The sequence below is a fragment of the Lycorma delicatula genome, chromosome 12 (assembly GCF_047948215.1).
Source record: "Lycorma delicatula isolate Av1 chromosome 12, ASM4794821v1, whole genome shotgun sequence".
Classification (NCBI taxonomy): Eukaryota; Metazoa; Arthropoda; class Insecta; order Hemiptera; family Fulgoridae; genus Lycorma; species Lycorma delicatula.
The window spans coordinates 58,016,343-58,033,152 of record NC_134466.1 but is presented as its reverse complement, the minus strand read 5'-3'; the positions used below and the strand labels follow the sequence as shown (position 1 = coordinate 58,033,152).

The following is a 16,810-nucleotide window of genomic DNA, read 5'->3' as shown; positions in this document are numbered from 1 at the left end:
CAGTTATGAACTGTTTATAGCAGAAGCTAACCATTTCATCCAAAAAGTCCCTGATGAAGTTACAAGTTTTTATATAAAACTACAAAATATATTACAAGTAAATCAAATATAAATGGGATTTTTGTTCATGGGCGTCTACGGTTGGTAGGACTGGGCTAGTATGCTTGGGTGGGGTCATTAGGAGTGTGGAGAGGGCCGAACATTCTACACTCCCAACCAATTCATCAGTAACACTCATGATGTCGGAAAACACTTGTGATGGAAATTTTCCGGAGATTGACTGCACAGTTCAGTGACCAAATATTCTTAAGGACTCAAGTGTTGCCTGGCATACAGTTCAAGGAAGAATGAGAATGAGTAGAAAATCAAGAACACGATTGCCATCTTCGGACCAGCATTACCCTTGATCGACGGGTGAGAGTATCCAGAATTTCACAACAGGTTGGAAGTTATGTCAAGCGATCATCACAAACGATCTACAGTTCCGTAAAGTCTGTTCCAGATGAGTCCCTCGCCTTTTGACCGCAGATCAGAAGTTGAGACATTTGGAGGTTGTAAATCTTACCTACAGCAAGGTTTGAAAAAAGAAGATGATGCATTTTTGGATCATTACCTGCGATGAAACATGGGTCTCCACTACACTCTCCAGTCGAAACAAGTCAGTATGTAGTGGTGGAGGAAAGGGGAGGCAGCCTCAGTAAAGCAAAGACTCAACTGTCAGCTGGCAAGGTTCTTTCAACCATTTTTTTCAACCATTCATTTTCAACCAGCGAGGCATTTTGCTCATTGAAGTTTTGCATGAGTGATGCACAATCAATGCTGCTTACTACTGCAAGCTGTTGAATGAGGTACGGGCTGCATATCCCCACAAAAGAAGAGACCAACTGATTTGAGAGGCCATCCTCCTCCACGACAATGCCAGGCCCCATACTGCAGCTCTAATGGTCTCAAAATTAGAAGAAATACTCAACTTTATCATCCTCCCTGCAGCCCAGACCTATCGCCTAGCGATTTTCATTTGTTTGGGCCACTAAAAGAAGCTCTAGGAGGGCAATGATTTAAAGATGAGAGCGTGGGATTCATGGGCAACTGGCTCCTGACACAAACAGCTTCATTCTATAATTCTGCAATAAAAAACCTTCCTTCTCGCTGGTGGAAAAAATGTATTTCTAAAGCAGGAAACTATGTAGAAAAATAAATTATATTTGCCTTTTATTTTTCAGTAAATAAATTTTAAAAAAATAATAAAATCCTGTTTATATTTGATTTACCCTCGTACATCACAGCAACACAGTAATACCTCTTCTGTAATGAAATAATACATTATGCACACTGCTTCAACTCAATAGGAGAGTAGCTTAAAATAAGCGTAAAGTGAAAAAAGACAAACTCGAGGCAAAATTGTCACATGACGATCTGTCTTTTTAATCTTTTTCAGCATCGATTTTTAATTAAACAATGTACATACATAACAGACAATATTTTTATCAAATATTGTTATTACTGTAGCCTGATTGAAGATGGTGTAAGAACCAACAGACATCTCTTATTTTAGAAATGTTATACTTATTACTTTATTCAGCAGTTCTTAATATATATTTTAAAAATATGTTAATTAAAAATAAAAAGTACCTGCGACTACTTGTACAAAATATGAGAAGTTTACGTCCACGAGGTGGTTCTTTCTTAAGCAATACAAGTAATGCTTGTAATGTTAAATTTGAATATCTTGGACCAATTGGGCCATAGTCAAGTAAACGTTCAATGTTATCAACTAATACACAACTCAATTGCGAACGGTAAGCATCATCAAATACCTGCAATGTAAATAATAAAAATTAATGAAGTATATATATATATATAAATATTTCTTGATAAAAAAAATATATTTCTATATTTTAAATTCTATTATTATAAACCATCTAGTGCAGAGTATTGAGATAAGACATATCTTACCTTAATTTTATCATGAACCTAATTTCATGGGATCCCACATCCTCAGGAATGAAAAAAATATTTAATTAAACTGCATATTAAAAAAATCAAAATAAACCATGTATATTATGTAATGTTTGTTACATTACTGTAATATTATAATGATTAATTAATTCATCATAACTGAGGATTCAGGATCCCGTGACAGTAATTTCATAATAGAATTAAGGTAAGACATGGCTTACTATAAATTTACTAATTGTACAGGCATGATTTTTTTTCTAAATAAAGTTACTTTTTATCAAATAACATCTGTGTTCAGATTAATTTGCAAACTACTGAAAATATATAATACTATTGAATTCTCTAAATTTAACTAACTGAGTTCAACATTAATTTAAAATACAATAAAAACTAATCAACTCTTAGTTTGTTGCACATTCAAAAATTTGAAATTTAAATGACCAAATAGTGTTATTTTTTATTTTCAATATTTTTTTAAGTTTGTTATATAATTTTTTCATGTTTATTAATTTAATTTTTTTTTTAAATATGAGTAGGTGAAATAAAATGTATACAAATTTAAAAAAGGCTTCACAAAATTGAAAAATCAATGTTTTAATACAAATAAATGAAGGAGTAGTGAGAAATTATATAAATAATTACTAAGTGTAGTGTAAACTGAGGCTATTTGAATTCAGAAATATATGTATACTTTCACAACAAATTTTCTAACTGATTTCTTTTGAGTTGATCAGATAAACATCACAGTATAACAAAAAATTTTAAACAATATGATTAAGTTGTGTTATGTGATCCTGTATAAATATTTAGTTAAAAAAATTTTCCACAAACATTATCAGAAGGAAATTTATCACATGGAATTTCCTTGGCCATGAGTAAGTCTTACATGTAATAAAAGCTGAAAACACAATTGTAGGATTTTCCTACCATGCGGCTAAAGCCGTGTTCCAGTAAAGTCCTATAACTGGGGTTGTTTCTGATGCACGGCTCATACACACATACAACTTAATTTAAAACTTATCATTTTATTTAAATACAATATTTTTTAATTTATTTAATTCACAATTCTAACTAAAAAGTGTGCATGCATACTATATTTAATTTGCGCAGGTGTCACAGTACTAATGGAAATGGTCAGAACTAACTAAATTAATGTAATTTCACAACTTACACAGAAAAATTTAGGTTGCACAGTCAGCAGACTGGTGTAGCCATGAGGCTTAACGTACCAAGTACTGAGTCAACTGGGCGATCGAGTTCAAGACCCAACCAGACCAAGTTACTTTTTTACACTTTAAATATTATTAATTTATTTAAGTCTACCGCTCACCCGTGACATCACAATATAGCAGTAGTTTATAGCATTTTTTGGGGTGGATATGACATTTTGAAAAAATTCATTGTAGATATTTTTTAATTTTTAAAAAATGTGCCTAAGAAAAATATGACGTTAATTAGGCAAAATCTGGAGATACTGAGGGTGACACCTGCTCTACAGCCTCACCCCCTTGACCTTTTAAGTTGAAAATTTAATGGCACCAATGCCCTTTATATAAAAGCATTCTGTCCTAGCTTGGCCAAAATGGGTTCAGCAGTTCTGGAGATATAAGGTGATTTAGAGGCTAACACACATGCATGTGCATGCGCGTGTAATATTAACATTAACATCTGGAAAATCTCTATCCATTTTTTAGGTTCCTTAGTTGTCAAAAAGTCAAGATTTGGTAAAAACCGCATATGCCTGAATTTGACTGATTGACTTTCCCTTCTAGAGCTATAGTGCTATCTAGACAGGAAAGTATTTTTTTTAGTCACTTATAAAGCAAAACTTGATACCGATTAATGAAAGATAAAAATGTGCACAAATGTTACAAGGATGTAATAATAAAAAATCAACAGACTATTCAAATAAAAGGTTAATTTTAATTTTATTTGGGGGGTGGTGAAAAATGCTTTCATGTTATCATCGCCTGGGTCAAAAAGCTCGGATAATAAAATAAGGTTAAAACTAAGACAATAAGATTAAAATTAAGATAATAAAATAAAATTAATAATTAGGATAAGATATGCAAAACGAATAACAAAATAAAATTCATGGTTGATTATCATAAAATCTTATTAAGTATACTGATTCTTCTTAGAAGTAACACCCAGTCTAATAGTATATTCTTATTTATAGTTTCCTAGGATGTGCCAAATGTCCCTTGGTAATTTAAATTTGCGAATAAAATAATTATTAACTTTAAACATTTCTACCCATTTAATAGTAATTGATTTTAAAATATTTATACAACAAAAAAATTGCACATGAAACAGTATACAATCATTGCTTGGCATCTTACACATTTTAATTGCAACAACGAAGTTAAGCACAAACTGCTTAATTTACTATTACAGTGGATATTGGATAACAAAAAATACTATCGAAATAAAAATGTTGTATAAGAACAGTTAAAGATCAGGAATCTAATCCTTTTCAAACACCTAAAACGTAGTGAGACTTATCTACTTTTAAGTATTCCTCTGCTAAGGTGATGCAATGGTCTCAACACTGCTACCTCTCCTGGAAACAATCCTGTTAATTTGTATGCAGTCTATAAATTCTTCTTTAATAATTTTAATCATCTCAATTTGTGTAATTAATTTTAATCATTTCAATTTAACGCTCTTACTTTCAGTCTAAAATTCATGAAACAAGGGCAATGTATGAACGGGCACTTACATTTCATGGCACAACTTCATAGAAGTGCTAAATTTTTTCAAATTTCAAGATAAGATCTCATAAATGTGTTCCACTCTCCTCATACTTCCTGAGCTGTCAAATGAAAACTCTTAACACAGTTTTATAAACATTTGGACCATGACAACATTTAATGAAAATTGTGTTAACATTTTATAAAAATTACAATAGCATTTGAATGATCTTGAGGGCTGTACCAAATTTGAGAACTTCTCTTTACTTCCTGAACTATCAAATAACTACTGGAACGCACAACTTAATGAACATGTGCAACAATTATGTTAACACCTGTACATGATAACAGCTACCCAATACTGATTGTACTGAAGCATTAACTTACATCAGTTCATAACAAAGTATATAGCTCATGTACTAATCACCATAAATTTGTTTCATCAATTCATGAATATATAAAGGTTTTCGTAAATTTTAACCAAAATTTAATATTGAATCACTGTTCATGAATATCAGTAATCACAAAGCAAATAACATACATGAGAACAAATAGATATCCTTTCATAAATAACCACTGTAGGATGATATAAAAGTTGACAGATCCCAAATGATGCTACTGCACAGCACCATTTTTCTAGAAAGTACAATCTTAGAAATTTTTGAACATCTCATAATTTAATAAAAAAATAAATGAGTGCACAGTATACAATGAAATATATATTTTATATAAATGAATAATAAACTCTAAGCAGATTAAATTTACTTCTTATCAAAGAGATATTGAAGAGAATGTAGCAAAAAATTTCATTAATGATTAGATGACTTTCAAGAATTATTATTTAAACTGATGAAAAATAGACAAATGGATACAGTCACTGACTAATGTAATCCAATTAAAATAAATGATAGATCGAATAAAACTCTGATATTTAATTCTCAGTTTTGAATTCAATTGATAATAAATTTTTCTTTTATGTTAAATGCAAAATAGATTTAAACTTTTCACTAATTTAGTAATATATTATTTTGACAATTAAAAAATAAGCGGCTTAATATTTTTAAAGTATACATACCTTACGTATTTGTAAACATTTTGATGTTTCATTGAAGCCAACCATATCCTCTGGTGAACAAACTTTTACAAAAGGAAAATCAGAGTTTTTAGCTAACTGTGCTGCAAGTGCTGTTTTACCGGAATTTGGTGGGCCTGAAAAAATGTTTTTAGGTCATATTCATTCTTTTTAAATATAATATAGTTTAATGTCTAATACTATTAAATTTTGAAGTGAAAACTTCTTTAGGCGCGTTGTGTAAGAATTTTTTGTACGTACAAATTACATGGGGAAAAAAAAATCGCTGACTCGTAATCAAAATCTGTTAACATAACGCAAGACACTAAGCATATATATATGAAAGAGAAAAAGGCAAAGAGCGAGAATATATATATGAATATATGTGTGTATAGTACAATATGTAGTAGCAGAGGATGGGAGGTGGGAGAAAAACTGCCGGTGATTCACAATAATTCTTCCTCTCTATTGCTTTCTGTCTCTCTTTCAATATACATGCGTATATGTATAGATTAGTATACAGTAAAGATAGAGTGCGAATTATACTTAGCCATACCACGTTGCTTCTCGGTTGTGCTTGTATACATATATACATTGAATTGTTTGTTTATATGAAATATTTCAATAAGTACTCATAATAATAAAAAAAATAACTGTTTAAATTCAGTGTAAGTGAAACATATTATAATGTTTGTGTAGAGTACTGAATAAAAAAGTGAGTACATCAAAAATGTATTTTATGTTTATATTTTATATTTTTTATAACATGTGCACATGACACTTACATTCAAAAAGCATATACGGCATAATATTGTGTATATGTATTATATAATATATATATACATTTTTTCCCCCATGTTCCCATGTAATTCGTATGTACAAGTTTTCACTTCAAAAATATATTTGGATATGTAATATATTTTTTTTAATAAAGAAATTATTTTAACCAATAATTATAATTTTATTCTGAAAAAGAATAATTGTAGCGCTTACTTACCACTAATCCTGCAATTATTACCAAGTTTATGATCACTGTCCATTAACAATGGAAACATTAAAACATTTTGGTAAAAAAGCTTAAGTCAACATTAATTTGGTCCAAAAGAATTAAGTCTGTACATTAGTAATGAAAAATTACATTAAAATTAAAAACTGATAACAGGTGAATATGCAGATTGAAGAGAAAAAAATTATTAACAAAATCAACTATTTTTAAAAATTCAATCAATCATTTTCTGCAGAATTTTTGAATTTTGTTTTTGCTCTCCTGAAAAATCATTATGTTTTTTACAACTTCCTAGTGGCACCAAACATGTTAAAAAAGAAACTACTAAGCAATCTTGAATCCAACTTGTATAAAAAATTTTATAACATTATCCCACCTATATAAGCCATCATACTATGAACAGAAGCCAATTAAAAGTTAACACCATTTAAGTATGTCAATTACTTAAGACTAATACATTTGCAACAATAATGACTATAGATAGACGACAACTATATAAATCAATGACTGCAATGATGAGATGCCATTAACTAGTCATTAACACTGAATCTAATAATAAAAAATAATAATACCTTCAAGAAGTACAGAAACAAGTCCAGAAGAATCAGTAGCTCTTGCTTGTTGAATAAAAAGATTGCCATCTTCCAATATGTTTTTAACAGGAGTACCCCAAGTTATAATACCACGAACCAGGAAATGTTCAAGGGCTTCTGCACTTGTGCCAAATGCCTAAAAAATAAAAATATACATAAACTTTTTACACAATTTAAAAATAAATAATACATCTTAATATTAATACAATATAGTGAATCATACATATCTCAATTTTCATGCCCTACACCTAAGCAACACAATCTGTAAACATTAAAGAAAAGGTTGCAGGTATAGTTTCTGGTCTACATTCTTTGTAATAGATTGGGCTGTCCTTTAAAAGCTTCTCTCATCAATTAACTATCTTAAACCAGTCCACAGGGCTTTATACTGTGACAAAATTGCAACCCGGAACCGACTGTGGAATATTTTGAAGTACGTTTCGTAGATGAAAACGTACATGTTTTAAACTCGCAACCAGATGTAACAATTGTTTGAACAAAGATTTTGTGCAAAAAAAGGTTTTTCATTTTCACTTTTTGTATATAAAATGAAAACCGTTGGAGCAGTTTTAAAAAAGATCATAGCACATACAGTTTCATTGAAAGTATGTATTACCAAAACTTTTTGTAAAATATGTTTTACTACTTTTTTTTTATTTTAAATATTAATCTAATTATTTTGCATTGTTTGCCTGTATTAATGTTACAATTTAAAAAATAATATTTATTATACAATAACATTTCAAAATAATTAGCTTAATATTTGATGTATACTTAAATGTTACTGTAGTTTTGATGAAAGTTTATTAAACGCATTAGATTTAATAGTGCGTAATAGTACAAAAAAAAAGCTGAAAATATATCCAAAAATCCTATTTCCACGCTAACGTTCATATCCAGAAGCATGGTGCATTAGTTTATTTGCTGTATGTGCTCACATTTTTATTCTGAATGAAATGCTTCTTGACAAAATACAACAAAGTAGCAAACTGTAATTACCTAAATGCATCAGGAGAAACCATGAACCTTGATAAGAGCAGCACCGTTAAGTATATCTTCCCTATATAAAATGGTAAGAAAAATGTTGAAAACTGCAATAATTCAAGACCTAATTGATCTAATACTGAAATTTAAAAAAAATATTGGTAAGAAAAACACTGAAATGCTGGCCATGAAGCAGCCAGGGGCACAGCACCCTAGTTTTAATAAAAAAATTTACTATTTGGCATGGTTGGTCAGTTGCAGCTGTGCCAGAACAGAAGAAAGTAACTTTACATTACATAAATGTGAGGGCAAATCCTACAACTAATTTGAAACTTTTTTTTTTAATTATAGAACCTTCTTCAAATCTACATTTACGTGTGTATATTACTTGAAATTTTTCTAATGTTTGTATCTCAATGGCCATGAAACAGAAAAACAGATAAATGCAGAAATAAATTCATGTGATGTGGAGAGTTGAACAAGTTATTGTAGCAATAACATAAATAATTTGAAAATACAATTTTTTTAAAACATCAATAAAAAGAAAATAAAGAAAGATGTTCATGAAAAAATAAATATTACTATATAATATCTTTAAAAAAAACTAATAGATATGTTCCTTGAGTATACTACAACGACTGGAGAGATTTACCTTTCCAGTCACTGTAGTATAAAAGGTTTCACTATTATAATAATATAATAAACAAGAGTTAAATTATAACTAACAATTTTAGCTTACAGGCTTAATATCATGTTCAAGAGCATGTAAAAAGTCAGATCTATTGACTAGTAATTTTTCCATTGCTTGAGGATCGACTTCCACTTTACTAGAAGCTTTAATTAGACGATTCATTGCAGTTGACTGAGCAGCACGGACTAATCCTTCTAATTCAGCACCACTAAAATTCTTTGTCAATGTTGCCAGTTCCTAAAAAAAATACCAACAAGTATAATTACTAATTTATTCATAAAGTTTATAAAAATAATTGCACCACAATATAAAGACAGAAATGGTATTATTGTGAACTGATCTCAGTAGCCTAATACAATTAACATTGTTATATTTATATTCATTAAAAAAATTATTTTAAAGTCATCTGTTTTGACAGAGTTTTTAGAGCAGAGGAAGGAAGCATCAAAATATTCAAACAGCTGCTTAGTGAACAAATGTCTCTCTGTCTAATTTCTTTAATTAAGAAATTTCATTTGTCAATAATGTAATTCTCCAAGATATACAAAATGTATATACATATGTATTTTGGTTAAAAAAAACACAAAATAGCATACTTTTAGATGTATACACTTTTAATAAAAAAAGAAGAGTTTACTAAACTGGTTCTATAAATTATAAAGCACTTTTTAAGAAAGATAAATTAAGTACACTTTCTTTAAGATTAAATAAATAAAAAAAAATATGAGCATGTTTTTCATAAAGAAATTAATTTGTTTTTTATCAAGCAAAAATTGATTGTCTTTTACTTGATCCATCACTGATAATGCAATCACATTACTACAGGAACATTGCATTTTTGCAAAATTCATTTAGAGCTAATATAAAGCCCATAAATTATAAAGAGTAAATATACTCTATAGTTACCACACATAACTACAAAGTTACTGCATAAATAGTAACTAAATTTAATATTATAGAGAATATTAACCTATCTGTTTATGCTATGTCCAGAAGGAAGCATCCAAACTGAGCATAAACTATTAATTTTTTTTAAAGTACAGCAAGTTCAATGGTAACAAACTCATGATTATAGCACTAATAGAAAGATTTTAAATGTAACACATTTTTAAACTATAGAACCCAGAGATTTGACATTAGACATTAGGATCAACCTTTTTCTTTTTTCTGTTTAGCCTCTGGAAATTACCATTGAGGTATTACTCCAGAAGATGTATGAGTGTAAATGAAATGTAGTCTTGTACAGTCTCAGTTCGACCATTCCTGCCATGTGCTGTTAATTAAAACCCAACCACCAAAAGAACACTGGTATCCACAATCTAGTATTCAGATCCGCATAAAAATAACTGCCTTTACCCGGTGGGTATTAGGATCAACCTAGCCTGAGGATTTTCCACTTCCAATAGATTGGCTGATCAGAATCCCACCGACAAGAATCAGCTGATAGTCAATTACTTAATAAAGATTAGAAATTAATATGACAGAATGTAAGATGAAATTATATAGGTTAAATTGTACATACAATAAATGAAGAGTCAAAAAAATAAAAGAAATGAAAAATAATTTTTCATAATAAATTTTTAAACAATGCAAAATAAAAAAATTCTGTCAAAAAAACCCCCAAAAAAATAGTAAGTTTTTTTTAACTGGGGTCTAGAACAATTATATTTCCTAAGCGATTTAACTCTGTCTTCTGTGACATTTAGTTAAAGGCCATAATGAGGTACAATATGACATCAAATTGCTAAACACATATTTAGGCGAGTTCATACAGTGCCAGCAGTACTAAAATTATGTGTTCCAATAAATACTTGCAGATGTAGCAAAAAACTACTGGTCTCCAAAACAACCATAGTTATTATGGATGACGATAAGCCATGCTATTAAATTATATAAATATAATGTATAGTTGTTAATAAAATATTCAAAAATGAGAAAAATGAAATCTTGACACTCAATAGAGGACAAGATTCCATTTCATTACTGAATAAAAAAAAATTTTTACCTTGATATCAACATCGGTACTTATCTTCTTATATTCTCGCATTCTGCTAGTATGAATATTTAATATTTGGCAACGACCATTTTCATCCGGAAGACTTATTTCCATTTGTACCTATAAAAATATATCATAAAATTTACATTATGTCTGTCAAGACAAATAGATGATGATAGTTTCGACAGAATAAATAATAGGAAACCAATTCATGACAACTTTAAAAATTAATATTACTTTTTTTAAATTCACTTAATGTTACTTGAATTATTATGAAGAAAAACTGTCATAGGATGACATCAATGAGGAGGAAAAAAGCATTCATTCTAGTCATTCTGACTGATCTTTTTTGTTATAGACACAATTTTTCCAATCTCTTTGTAAATTAAATTAAAATTTTATAATAAAACTTTTTAAAAACTTACTTTGTTTTTTAAAGACATTTCAATCATCTTTGACACAGTCTTCAGTAACTGGTGAATTAGGTACATAAGAAAATGAGTTACGTTGAACTAAGTACATTGAATTACAACATACTAAGATCATGTGTTTGAATGAGATTGAAAATTGCATCGGATATGAATTGTACCAGTTCACTTAGTAGAGGGGTGTGTTTGTGACTCAAACAACAATCACCTAACCCCCACACAAATTATCTGTTTTTAGATTCATCATTATTCAACTCTACACAATACCTAACATACACAAACATTTATACATAAACTTTTTATAAATGTTACATGCTTTTAACACTCCTGTCTTCAAAATAGCCAATACACAATATAAATCAATAAACATAAAACACAATTAATAACTGACACAGTGTCCCTGAAAATAAAAACTGCTCTGTTAATATCAATCAAATGGGGCACAGTTATACAATACCCAACACAGAAACATTTTAATATTTGCCAACCATCTAGCTGACATATATCAAAAATCCATTAACACTAATGAAAATAATCATATCTATACATATGCAATAAAAGACCACATTTGAACATTACGGGATAAACAAAAAAAAAAAACAGAACATACTAAACAAATAGACAAAACTCAAATTCAAAATACTTTTTGAACACATTCTAAGTACACACCTGTGTAACTCACAATAACTACTAGCAGGGAAATGAAGTGATGTTAGTATGAGAATCAAGTGTCACTGAGGATGTTCAAAAAGCAACTGAAACCATTTGAAGTTTTGAAAAACGTAACAATTTTGGTTAGTTTGTCATTCTTTGCAAAAGTTTATATTATTTCATTAAAATAATCACAGACTGTAGAGAATAAAAGCAGAGGAGACTTTATCATATTATTGTAATTGGTTTTAGATCATGTTATGCAACTATACAGTTACAGCATCTTATAGTTTATACAGATCAGGAAATAATTATACATTGTACAGATTGTCAGGAACAGATAGGAGGTATGCTATTTCACGAATAATAAAAAGAACTACATATGCAATTTCCTGGACAGATCAATAAAAATGTCATTAATCGTGTAAAAAGAAAATTAGAAGGCATTAATAGACTAAAATTTAATATTTATAGCATACAGAGAACTTTCAAGCTAGTGAAGATTTATTAAATAAACAAACTTTTCCTTAAGTTTGTTTAAGCTAATAAACAGTAAAACATATTAATCAACATATTAATACATTCATTAAAAGACAACGCTCTACTAAACAATAGGCACTTTATAAAGACATCTGTATATTTTCTCTATTTAATATATAAACATAATATTCACTAGTAATAGAAGAAGCTAGATAGATTAATAGATTTTATCAATAATTCCAGCTTATCTAAATACATTTAATGTTTACAATGATAAGAAAATATTAATGAAATACAGAGGTAAAATAATTATTTAAAATGTTTGGAAGAATCACATAGGTATAAGATTAAAAAGTGAGGTAAGCCAAAGCAGTATATAGATGAGGATTTAAACTCTTCCACTTATTTTTTATCTGTACATGAAAAAAGAAGTACAAGAAATAAAATAAAACATTGAAAGTAGAATAAAAGTCCAGGAACAAAATATAAAATATTAATATGATAAAATGAGAGAATTGAAATTTTTTAAATGTAACTTGAAGGAAAATGGAAAAAATAAAATGGACAGGCAAAATAAAAATTAAATTAAGTTCTTCAAAGGGTGAATATCAAGGCAAATTCCATTCTACACTACGCTGAAATTACAAATAGAAGGAGAAAAGAAAAGAGAAGGAAAAGAACTTTACTATATGATTTTAAAAATCACACAGGATGCTTAAAAAAAAAGAAGGGTAACATAAAAAGAGAAACGGAAAAATGTGATGTGTACTACAGATTTCTTTAGGGCAATTACATCTGTTTTCCCAATTTTCTGGAGTTAGTTGTGTGGGATATTACGGACTTTTTTTCGGCGAGACCGCCTCCTGATAATCAATCTTAACAGGGAGTGATAAATTTAAATTTGTTTACAGCAAAGTGCCATGTATGTGTAGAATTCCAACGTATAACTCTGGATGAAAGATATTAATTAGGTGTCTTTCATCCAGGAAGACAGTAGTGATTAACTGGACAGATACTCTCAGTCCACAGATATCTGTGAAGAAAAAAACATCTATAAGTGAAAAAAATCACTTCTAAAATTTAATAATCCATCCTTTAAATTACAAATCTAACATTCACCAACATTGTCACATAATCAATACTTTTATTTTTTAATTTATAACATTAATAACTTTATTTTTATGCAAAAACAAGTATAATATTACAATACACACCTCTAATCGTCCAGGTCGTAAAAGTGCTTCATCAATCATATCTCTTCTGTTAGTCATGCCGATAACAAGTATATTATTTAATTGTTCAACACCATCAATCTTAGCAAGAAGCTGATTTACAACAGTGTCATGTACACCTGTATTTGAACCAACTGATCCTCTTGCTTTACATATAGCATCTATTTCATCAAATATAATTATATGAAGACCAGAATTTGGACCCATCTATGAAAAAAGAAAAAAAGATTCAACTATAAGCTCACTTTTGTAACGCACAACAAATAACCACTGTTTTACACAGTCTGTACAGATGGTATAGTTATATTTTAACTAAGTTAATTCAAAGCTTAACAATGGGAATATCACAAATAATATTGGTAAGTATGAGAAATTTAGGGCTTATTCGGATTCAAGCCATAATCATTCAGCAGAAAGGCAACACATTATTAATCTGCCATCAATGATGGCCATACTGATGATTCGTTACTTATAATTACTTCATCGATTATTTCAATTACATGATGATGTATAATTGCATATTACTTTACATTATAAACATAATTTTTACTCGCATTAATAGCAAATTCATACCTCTATACACATAAATTCTGATACTTTTAACTACATTAAATTAAATCTTATAAAAATAACCTTTTTTTCTTCTTCCTCAGCTTCAGCAAATAAACGTCGAACATTTGCCTCAGATTCACCAACGTATTTATCAAGAATCTGAGGTCCATTAACAATTTTTGGTTCACGAGCGTTTAACATTTGGCCAATCTGTCGAGCCATTAATGTTTTTCCAGTACCTGGTGGTCCATACAGCAATATACCTTTTACGTGTTTACATCCTAAAAAAAAAATACAAAAATTATCTCAATATTAATATCAACTTAAAAACAAAAATTATCAAAAAACCAATATAATTCTTTGTAAATCTGATATTAAACATCACACTGGAATAAATATATACAAAAAATAAAATAATTGACTTCTCTTAAACCAGTGATGACCAGTAAAATAATTAGATAAGCGGCACTACTAATTTCTTGAGAATATCTTACAAACTTATCATTCTTAAACACAATATAAGTTAGATCCAAATGTATTGAGGAAATCTGCTATTTAGATATATCTACTGTTTTTCAGGACTAAAAATTCTGATTAAGGGTCATAAAATCAATAAAATGAGATGGTTTCCTTGTTAAGCCCATACTTTGCAAATTACAATTAATGTACTAATCAGAACGTCAAATACAAAAATATAAACAACAAAATATTAAACATTTCTGAACAGACTTCAAAATTCCAAGACCAAAACACATCTTTCAAAGAAGAAATAATGATAAATTTAATAAATTCAACATGAAAAGAAATTTTATACAGTAATCCAAACTAATTAGGACTGATACTTCTTCGGATTACATAGGCTCAATTTATAAGCTAGAATAATTAGAAATTTTACTTATATTTATATACTACAAACACTTTTTCCACATGCTATAATTTCCACTTATCCATATTATAGGCAAATTTACCTTGCCAGCATGTTAAATGTATGATTACAAACAAATTCGAAAAGATGCAACTTCCTCCCAAATGATTGATCATTTAACAAAGGATTTCACTGGTTTCTTTTAATTGTTTATTGTCATGGGATATATATAAAATGTATGAAAAATTTTAATTTAACATGATCAAAAAATACATATAAAACTAACCTAAATAAAAACTAAATATATATGTATAACATAATTAAAAGACTACCCTAATATTGAGTTATGGTTATTTATTAAGTTGTTTGTTAATCAATTACTACATTCAGGTATATATGCTGATAAGATAAATAAAACACACTTTCAAATTGTACTGTTTTTGGAAAAATAATAATTAAATTCATCAACATTCATACTTTAAAGGTCTTGAATTATTCCTAGTTTGACATTTTTTTCATTGTTAATTTCTGATGTTACTGTTAAATAACTTCAATCAATGTTAGTTTTATTTACGGCATGAAAGACAATGGTATTCACAGAATTTTCAATAATACAAATCAGGTGTTATACTAGACCTAATAATAGTATGTGGACATAGACTAGTGATTCATGTCTATATGTACACACTTCTGGTACTCCACTTTACACATGAGAAATTAAAGCGAAGATAAAAACAGAAATGATAATAAACTTTTGATTATAATCCACAAATTGTACTTTATCTTGTAGCAGTTTACTAAAACGTGTCTTTTGGCTACTCAATGTTAAACTAACATTTTTTTATGAAATTGAACTTTACTTGGCTTTGCAACAGATACGAGATCTATTCAGAAAATAACTAAACATTTTTAATTACGTGCCAACAGAGATATTTAGTGAAAAACGGTTGGCAGCACTGTTTTCTGCATAATCTCCTCTGTAACCCCATCGTCTTGGATTGTTGATATCTTTTTTAGTTTTTGTGTTAGTAGCAATTTTTGTAATGCACAATTTTTGGGAGCAATGATACAATATAAAATTATGTGTGAATCTGGAGAAAACATTCACAGAAATATTTCAACTTTTGAAACAAATTTACAATGAGCTTTTGATGATGCTCAGGTTATACGCAATGTTATGAAGGGTTTTCACGGTTTAAAAGTTGTCGTCAGTCAATTGAAGATGATCCTGCAGCAGGATGGCCTTCAAATTCAGCTGATGACACTCACGATCTGAAAATCAATGATCTGGTTTGTACAAATCACCGATTGACTATCAGAGAACAACTTGTGGAGGTTAACATCTAAATTGGATCATGCCATGACATTTTGATCAAAAAATTTAACATGCATCGAGTTGCAGCAAAGTTTGTTCCTTGTTTGACGACCGAACAGCGGAAAGAACACTTCGAGTGGACGTTTGTTGGCAACTTCTTGAACAAGCCAATGGCAATGAAACATTCATGCATAGGATCATAACGAGAGACGAAAGTTGGGTTTACGGCTACAACATTGGGACAACGGTCAATCATTACAATGGAATGGTAACGGATCTCCACACCCCAAGAA

At 29.2% G+C, this 16,810-nt stretch overlaps 1 protein-coding gene across 1 annotated transcript in view; it reads right to left on the bottom strand.

The window, feature by feature from the left end:
* LOC142333503 (vesicle-fusing ATPase 1-like) overlaps positions 1–16,810 on the bottom strand; it is a 49,904-nt gene that overhangs the window by 16,055 nt on the left and 17,039 nt on the right. Inside the window, exons 7-13 of the mRNA XM_075380759.1 lie at positions 14,419–14,618; positions 13,768–13,992; positions 11,004–11,114; positions 9,047–9,235; positions 7,303–7,459; positions 5,728–5,861; positions 1,633–1,817 (exon numbers count right to left, since the gene is read on the bottom strand). Coding sequence (XP_075236874.1) covers positions 1,633–1,817; positions 5,728–5,861; positions 7,303–7,459; positions 9,047–9,235; positions 11,004–11,114; positions 13,768–13,992; positions 14,419–14,618 — 1,201 coding nt within the window. The remainder of the gene's footprint in view (positions 1–1,632; positions 1,818–5,727; positions 5,862–7,302; positions 7,460–9,046; positions 9,236–11,003; positions 11,115–13,767; positions 13,993–14,418; positions 14,619–16,810) is intronic.